This window comes from Electrophorus electricus, chromosome 8 (genome assembly GCF_013358815.1).
Source record: "Electrophorus electricus isolate fEleEle1 chromosome 8, fEleEle1.pri, whole genome shotgun sequence".
Taxonomy (NCBI): Eukaryota; Metazoa; Chordata; class Actinopteri; order Gymnotiformes; family Gymnotidae; genus Electrophorus; species Electrophorus electricus.
Genome location: NC_049542.1, coordinates 25,984,655 through 25,993,681, shown reverse-complemented (window position 1 = coordinate 25,993,681; position 9,027 = coordinate 25,984,655). Strand labels below are relative to the sequence as shown.

General features: G+C 39.1%; 1 protein-coding gene and 1 pseudogene across 1 annotated transcript; both read left to right on the top strand.

Annotated features, from left to right (window-relative positions):
- The first annotated feature begins 1,552 nt into the window (after positions 1-1,552).
- On the top strand, positions 1,553-2,054 carry LOC113588566 (annotated as a pseudogene).
- Positions 2,055-5,892: 3,838 nt separating this feature from the next.
- On the top strand, positions 5,893-8,141 carry LOC113588570 (perforin-1-like). The gene is made up of 3 exons (XM_035529483.1): positions 5,893-5,956; positions 6,094-6,629; positions 6,734-8,141. The coding sequence occupies exons 2-3, from the start codon at positions 6,094-6,096 to the stop codon at positions 7,905-7,907; spliced, it is 1,710 nt and encodes a 569-aa protein (XP_035385376.1). The 5' UTR covers positions 5,893-5,956; the 3' UTR covers positions 7,908-8,141.
- Positions 8,142-9,027: the final 886 nt, after the last annotated feature.

The following is a 9,027-nucleotide window of genomic DNA, read 5'->3' as shown; positions in this document are numbered from 1 at the left end:
TATTACTGCTGATTACTCAATAAACATCCTATTTGTTTTTAAAGCTTGTGGTTTATCGGTGGCATTTATAATTTTGGTAGATAATCTTTTTTATCATGTTGAAGAACTTACAACCTTTAAGAATTGAGAATGAATTAATATATTTAATTGAAATAATAATTGAGACTGAAAAATATAATTAATTTAATTACTTTTAATTTAAATAACTTTCCATGCTAATCAGGGTGATGCCCCAGTTAATCTTAATGATTTTGGCTGCCAATTTATTAAGTTCATACTGTTCTAAAGTTTATTTTAATGAATAAGAAAAAGGGGGAAATTGATTAATGTACTTTTAAATAGAAATCATGAGTCTTTTTCAGTATGTAAATATATTTTAGAACATTTGTCTTCTGTCACCAGATGAAGTGCAAATAAAATTAACTTTCTTTAATCACAATCTCTAACGGAATGTAAAGGCAACAGTGTGATGCTTCATCTTGTCTTGCCTTGTTTAAACAGGTTTATAGATTAGTCATGTGGAACTCATATGTTTGTTTCCAATGTGTGATATTCTCATGATTGACATTCACAGTAATTGGCTCAGTGCAAAATTCTTCTCTGGGTTTTGCACTGGGCCTATGAAGCTATCACAACTAATTTTATAACCACCTAATTAGCATAGCCTACCCACTGCCCCTATTCCCAGCAATCCTAGAGCAGCTAATAAAGGCAACAAGATGGGTCTACATAGTGCCTATAATCTGATCAGGATTAGGGGTGGTACTGAGTGGAAGACGGCCTTCAGTATGGCCTCGGGAAATGACGAGTACCTGGAGTTCAATATAGGCACTCCAGCCTCACTACATGTTTGATCCAACCACAAAAGAAAATTGAGGAATATGTTAATAATGTGCAGAGGAATAGAATTCATGAAAATAGAACTATAGCAAAACAACATTTATCAAGACAAAATGAACCAAATAAGATTTGTGGTGAACTGAGTGTGGTTAGAACAAAAGAAAGAAACACTAAATTATTAAAGCAACCTCTGAGAGGAACTAACTAGGATTGAATAGGCTACTTAACAAATGTAAGTGAATGGGGATACTTAATCCTGTACCGATGCGTAAAAAAACTGATGGTGACTTTAATGGTGTCGAACTGGTCATATGAAGAGATACAGGCTTTAATGGGTTCAACCAGATCCAAGATGTGAGATGTACATGGAAAATTTCAGTCATCCTAGTAAGTTTAAGTCTGATAGTGTGACATTTTGAGGATGTCTGTGCCTGTAACCTGTCCAAATGCCCAAAATATTCCCTTTTTACACAGATTTGTGATTATTCTTGAATGGCAGTTTAATACACTCGGTCATGATATTATGACAAAATAAAATTTGTCAAACTCTTTTGAAAAAGAGGTCGATGGAGTTGCTGGAGTAAAGTACTCCAAACCAGTAGATGTCACCAAGAGTCATAGTTGGGTGCCTACACGGTCATACTGGAGATTGAGAAGCTCACTAGTTAACTATACCATCAATAGCTTCACGCTGCTTAGCACCACATACAACATGAGTGGTTTAACTAAGTAGAAAAGATGAACAAGTTCAATCTCATGTTCTCAGTGCAGCAAGCAAAGCACTAGATGTCTCTGACGGTCATGGAAACCATTGATGTGATGGAAAACAACAGACTAAGCAGTGAAGAGGTAGTAGACCTAACCTGTGAAGGCTCAGAGCCAGCTGATGTTGATCTCACCAATAATGATTCTGCTGTGCTTGTAGATGAAGGTACACAAAGCAGAGCTGGACAGGCCACAGAGAGCTATGTGTTGAGCAGTGATGGAAGGAAGACACAAATCTCTCTTCTCTACATGCTAGCAGCACAGCCAGGTCTAAACCAGGAATGGTTAGTTGTCCTGTGTCCATGGATGCGTATGCAGAGATCATTGACAGTGGCTGGCTCATGGTATCAGTGTATCAGTGCAGTCAGTGTATCTGCGACTCCCTCAACAGGACCCACACCTGCTCAAAGTGCAGGAAGAAACTCACTTACAAGCAATATCATCATATATATATATATATATATATATATATATATATATATATATATATATATATATATATATATATATATATATATATATCTCTGATGTCAAAGAAAGATGTATTTTCATTGACCTGTGTGACAAGAACAGTGCATTTTTACAAGTTTGTATGTTTCTGCCAAATTTCTTACCTACAGCCTTTAAAGCATCACCTGGATCTCAATGTTTTGTGATTATATGCCAGCACTTTTATGGAAGTGGTAGCTCAATGGTTATGGTACTTGACTTGTAATTGAAAGGTTGCGGGTTCAAGGACCCCCATGTTGCCAAGCTAACACTCTGGGGCCCCTGAGCAAGGCCCTTAACCCTCAATTGTTCAGGTTTTACTCAGTCATAATTGTAAGTCACTTTGGATAAAAGTGTCAGCTAAGTTCCATAAATGTAAAAAGGAAAAATGTCAGTGTCTATGGAGTGTAGCTATTCATTTTTTGTTGATTCCACAGATACCCTCAAATACAGATCCCTGACTACCTGAGATACGTTCCCAAAGGGGTGTGGGCTGAACACAAGGATCAAGTGGGCTTGATGAATTGTGAACCATGCTACAAGCAATATCCTCTTTCTAGTGAATAGGAAGCAGGCTAGAGGATTTCATAAATTCATAAACAGAAACGGGTGATTGTAGAAACAGTTTCTCCTTATAATACGCCTGTTAATCTGGTAAAAAAAAAGGCGGGTGGATGGGGCTGGAGGTTCACACAAGACCTTAGAAGGGTAAATGAAATAGTTATTCCAGGAGCTCCCCTTGTGCCATACATGTTTACTGTTGTTAACCAAACTGCCACTCACAGCCATTTTACTGTTGTTGATTTACATTCTATCTTTATCTGCATCCCTGTGCATAAGATCACACAATTTATTTTTGCTTTTGCTTTTAAATGAAAACAATATTCCTGGACCCCTTTGCCAAAGAGTTTTCTGGATTCACCCACTGTGTTTCAACCACTGCTGCCACTGGATTCAACCACTGTCACTACTGTATGAGACTCCCCATCCTCAATGATGCTACCTGAAGGCTGTATAGTGCACTGTGATGGCAATGCTGGCAACATGAAATGCTTAGCCATTGTTTTGATGAAACCTTTCATCATGTTCGTCAGTCACGACACTGAGGTTGTCTGGGAAGGAGTCCAAGTGGAAATGAAGAAAATGTATCTTAAGTGACATGTTGCACTTCATCAATTTGTATGCCTGAAGCAGACATTGAACCTGTTTTTCATAGTCAGGTGCTTTGTAGTTGCCTAGAAAGTTACATACGACATTCTCGAAGGCTGTCCACGCAACATGTTCTGCACCCTGCAGAAGTGGCTATCATTCATCACATCTTGGATTTGTTGGCCAATGAAAAGACCTTCTTTTATCTTGGCGTCACTTATGCATGGAAACACCTGCAGCAGATAAGCAAAGGCCTCACTTTACTAGTTCATTGTCTTAACAAAATTTTTCATTAGCCCAAGTTTGATGTGCAAAGGCAGAAGAAATATCTTCTTCGGATCTACCAGTGGGTCATGTGCAACATTCTTCTGTCCTGTCACCAGTTTCTTGCAGGGAGGCCAGATCTTTCTGATGTAATGCAAATCTCTTGCTCAACTGTTCCACTTGCAAAGGAAGCAACAATACTTAATGTAACCAGTTGTATCTCGGGTACTGCTGTCCAGAAGGCTGACTTCATCTCAGCATTAGCATCCCTCCACTTCCTACACTTCCTGGCTCTAACAGAAACATGTCTCACCCCTGAGAACTCGGTGACTCTGTCCTCTGCCTTTTCATTCACGCATTCTCCGAGGCGTCTTGGCAGGGATGGTGGAACAGGTTTACTAATGTCTCGAGAGTGGCGTTTCACTCCACTTTCCTTCTCTACACTTTCCATCTCCTCTTTTGAATTTCATGCCATTACAGTGTCTTTCCCCACCAAACGTCATATCATTGTCATCTACCGCCCTCCAGGTTCCCTAGATAACTTCATTGATGAGCTCGACATCCTCCTGAGTCATTTCCCCATTGAAGGAAATCCACTCATTATCCTTGGTGACATCAACCTTCCATCAGACAAGCTGCATTCCTTCTGCATCCTTCTGCTGTTGACAGCATTTGACCTCACCCTCAACCACTCTCCTCTGACTCACAAAGCGGGCAATGTTCTGGACCTGATCTTCATCCGCACCACCACAACATCGGACATCGCAATCACCCCCCTCCACCTCTCGGACCATCACTTTCTATCCTTCTCTCTCTCCCTTCCTTCTCTTTCCATCCATTCCTTCCCAATGTGTTCCTCCTCCTTCCATCACAATCTGCACTCCATAACTCCCTCTTCCCTTACTTCTACTATTTTGTCCACCCTTCCTCACCCTGACTCTCTGTCTTCTCTCTCTTTGGATACAGTTACAAATACTTTCATTTCTACACTCTCCTCATCAATGAATCTTCTGTGCCCTCTCTCCTCTAGATCTGCTAAGTCCTCCCAACCTGCCCCCTGGCTAACAGAACCCACAGGAGAGAACTAAGGACTGCAGAGAGGCGGTGAAGGAAATCTCACATAGATTGAGACCTCAGCTCATACAAGTCTCTCCTTTCCAAGTTCTCACTGGAAGTAACATCTGCAAAGTCATCCTACTACAGAGAGAAATTCGAATCATCATCATCTGATCCATGCAAGATCTTCACTATTTTTTCTTCTCTCCTTAATCCTCCCCCTCCCCCTCCTTTCTCATCTCTTACTCTGGAGGATTTTATCACCTTCTTTGAGGAGAAGGTTGCAGCAATCCGCCAGACCTTTTCCTCTATTCCCAATCCTCCAACCAATGTGCATTCCCCAACGTCCAACTCTCTGACTTCTTTTTCTCCTCTCTCCTCAGATGAAATTCTTCAACTCACAATGATTGTAAAACAAAAGTAGCCGTTTCTCAAAAACTGTATGTGATGTAAAAATTTTGAAGTCATTTCTGTGATCAGCATCAAAAAGTCTATTTGGAACAAACCTTGTAAACCAGTGAAATAGTGTATGGACCACCATGTCCTGTGCTTGCTGTCACAAGGACAGCTGTGTTAACAGATGAAATGTCTTAATGGATACCTGTTTTTTATGTAAAAGATGTTAGATATTAAGGGGGCCTTCTGATTAGGCAGTCTGTGAATTAGTGTGTGTGTGTGTTCCTTTTTCTCTTGGTTCCCCTTGTCTCGCTCTATCTCTCTTGTTTCCCTTATATGGGCTTTGTTCAACCAGCCATTGCCATATGCATGGGGAGTTGGTCAGTTCCTGATTAGAGAAGGTGCTGACTGTGTGTTAAGAGAACCAACCAACGACATGACCTTTTAGGGAGTTGTTTACAACCTGCTACCCAAACAACTGATCTTCACTGTCGCTTGTAGGGACTTCATGCCATCAACAAGTTGTCTGATCCTAGCATTTAACTGCTTTCTGTTATTAGAAAGGTTTAGAAAGGAAATTATTAGAAAGGTTTCAAATGTATATGGGAGTCAGTGAATGGAAAATGCGTGCAATGTTTGAGGCTTGTTGCTTGACAGCTGTCAGAGATGTGTATAAAAAGGAAGCAAAAACAAAAAGCAGAAATAACAACAGAAGAGCATGTTATCATTTGCAATGTAAAAAAATCATTTAAAAAATATTATGATAAAGAATGATGATTTATAACATTCTGTCTCTTCTAAGTCTTACACGCAGTAGTTGAACATTAAAACATCAACTCAGTTACATTACATTGCCTGACAATATTTGCTATAGTGGTCAACCACAGATATTTATATTGAGTGAAGAAGACACTCCTTCCCTCTGCTGTGGGTCTTTAAAAAGGAGTGTCAATTTGTCTGGCATGATTCATGTGTCAGATACAGATTCAAATAAGTGGTGAGTTTTGTAATACACTGAAATTATTACATTTATTAGAGATAAATGTATGAATGTTCATGCGATGAATACTTTAAAGATAGCCTGAGTATAATATTTACAATTTATATAAAATACCTGGAACTTTGTTATTTCAGATGATGGGGTGGAAGTGGAATTGGTTTGTGGGCTGGTGGCTGTGCTACTCTCTGATCTCTGTGATCACTGCTGAAGATCAACTGATACTGGGGAGTCCAGAAGATTGCAAGAATTCTGACTTTGTCCCTGGGTACAACCTTGGAGGAGAGGGCTTTGACATTGTGAAGATGGAGCGTAAAGGTTCCTATGTCATCGACATGGAAACGTGGAACACAGGAAACGGCAGCTGCAAATTGCATAAAAACAGATACTTAAACGGACAAAAGGAGAAGCTGCCCATTGCTGTGGTATTCTGGAGATCAATTTCAAAGTGTTCACAGAAGATTTCCAGCAAAATGTATGAGTCAAGTGAAGCTGTTGTAAAAGATTCTACCTCTTCAGTCTCAAATAACTGGAAAGTTGGTTTGGACATACCATTAACAGCTGGTGGATCATTAGGGGGCACCCATTCCCGTGAGGCAACCAACGCTATGGCAAAGTCAAAAGAAGACAAATTCAGTTTCGCTAAGCATGAAGTCAAATGCAGCTTTTACAGGTGAGGCATTCTTTGATGTAAAATGTTGAAAAACTTTTCAATAAGAGATTCATTTTCACTGCGTCCAATCCATAAATATTAATGGACTAAAAATTACTTTACAGCTACAAAATAGCATCACCACCCCCACTGCATCAGGAGTTTCTTCAAGCTGTGAAGTCTCTTTACCCCACATATGATTCACAATCCTATCAAAACATAATTGACAGATTCGGCACTCACTATACCACAGGAGTTGATCTGGGTGGGAAGATATCGGCAGTAACTGCCATCAAAACCTGTAACGCAGCAATGGATGGCCTTACAAACACAGCAACTAAGGACTGCTTGGATGTAGAAGCATCAGGGACATATCAAGGTGTAAGACTGAAAACAGAATTCTCTCACTGTCAAGAACTAAAGAAGAAACTGAATATTAAAGAAACATTCAGCTCAATGTTTGATGACCGACAAACAGAGATTACAGGAGGGAACATCAATGATGAAGACCTCCTTTTTTCCACTACATCTCAAAATGCTCGAAAAGTGTGGCAGGAATCCTTGAAGTCCATCCCAGACGTAGTGACATACACTCTTAAACCGCTCCACTTACTGCTGAATGATAATAACCCTGCTAAAAAGGGATTGAAGTCAGCCATAGAAAAGTATATAACCAATAATGCCTTAAAGCAAGTTTGCTCTGAGTCTTGTAAAATAGGGAAGAATAACAGTGCCAGAGACCGCTGTGTCTGTGTTTGTCAAAGAAGTACAAATATACTGTCCAACTGCTGTCCTGTTGAAAGAGGTCTTGCCACACTGAAGGTCTTTAAACTTTATGCTGAAGATTTATATGGAGATCAATTCTCCAGAACAGATGCCAGTGTGGAAGTCATATATGGTGATCTAATTATGCACACTGCAGTGATTCATGGAAAAGACAATCCTCGCTGGAGTGAATCATTTGAGTTTGGTTCCATCACGATATCTCTGAAAAATAAGCTTACCTTTAATGTGTATGATGAAGACACCTACTGGAATAGTGACCTTCTAGGTACATGTGATTTTGATCTTAAAAGTGGAAAATGGAGTGAGGTTTGTATGTTTAATCATGGCACCTTCTTTTTTTCCTATACTGTAGAATGTGCTCCTAGTCTACAGGGTCCAAAGTGTGCAGATTACAGTCCTTCTCCAATGGCCTCCTCTCTGGCTGAAATATTCCACTCCAGAAATGGCATTCTGGTTAAAAATATGTGGAAGCTTGAGACAGCCAGTAATCATTCAAAAAAGCTTTATTTCTAGAGCAATTTTGGAGGAAAGGAGAAAAAGTTTCTGCAGAAGTTTTGTTAAACAACTCAATTCAGATTGTAGGTGCCACAGGTGAAACTATTTTGAGTTATGAAATACCTTGATTTTCCATTTCTCCTTTCATATTGTAGTAACTGTAATGTTTATAACCATTGCTAGCTTCTATTTCTGCTTATCTGCAAGTTTGCTATGGTTTAATTAAAGCATTCACAAAGACAGACAAGTGAATTGTTATTGACAAACAGACTTTTATTAATGCAAAGTCAAAACACAAAATAGACTAAGTACATAAGTATTACATAACTGCATAATTAGTGACAGCAAAATCAGAAACAAGGAACATGAAAGCTAAAGAAATACTGGAAGCTAGAAAAGATGTGGAACATGAAGGCAACTGTGGTTCCTGTTGTAACAGGAGCACTAGGGGCTGTAACCTCCAAACTGGGAGAATGGTTCCAGCAGATCCCAGGATGAGTCCAGAAGCATGCAGTTCTGGGAACAGCTAAGATACTATGCAGGACCCTCAAGCTTCTAGGCCTTTGGTAGAGGACCCAAGCTTGAAAGTAAAAGATGTTCCCCTCCACAACTCCATCATCCAAGTGATTTACATGATTGTTTTCATTCTGTCAATGTGTCTACATGTGCTCTGTGTTTACTTCATCATCCTGATACCACACCCCTTGTCAACTTATCAGTTTCACTTATATCTAGTTATCTATAATAGAGTGAAATACATCTTGTTCAATGTTGCACATAATTTATAAAAGTATCATTAGTAAAGAATTAAGTTAAGCTATTATTAACTTGTTAAGTTCTGCAGTAAACTGAGCAACTTTTACTTCACTAAATTGTATTTGTTAAAAATCATACATGTATGCTGTTACAATAATAATACATACAGTGGTGTGAAAAAGTGTTTGCTCCCTTCCCAATATCTTATTTTTTGCATATTTGCCACATTTCAATGTTTCAGATCATCAAACAAATTTAAATATTAGACAAAGATAACACAAGTAAACACAAAATTCAGTTTTTAAATGAAGGTTTATTTTTAAGGGGAAAACAATCCAAACCTACATGGCCCTGTGTGGAAAAAGGGATTACCCCTTAAAGC

Excerpts from the sequence above, each read along its gene's own strand:
- LOC113588570 (XM_035529483.1), top strand. The coding sequence starts at position 6,094 with ATGATGGGGTGGAAGTGGAATTGGTTTGTGGGCTGGTGGCTGTGCTAC. Across the intron at positions 6,630-6,733 it reads GTCAAATGCAGCTTTTACAG|CTACAAAATAGCATCACCAC; the intron begins GTGAGGCATTCT and ends ATTACTTTACAG.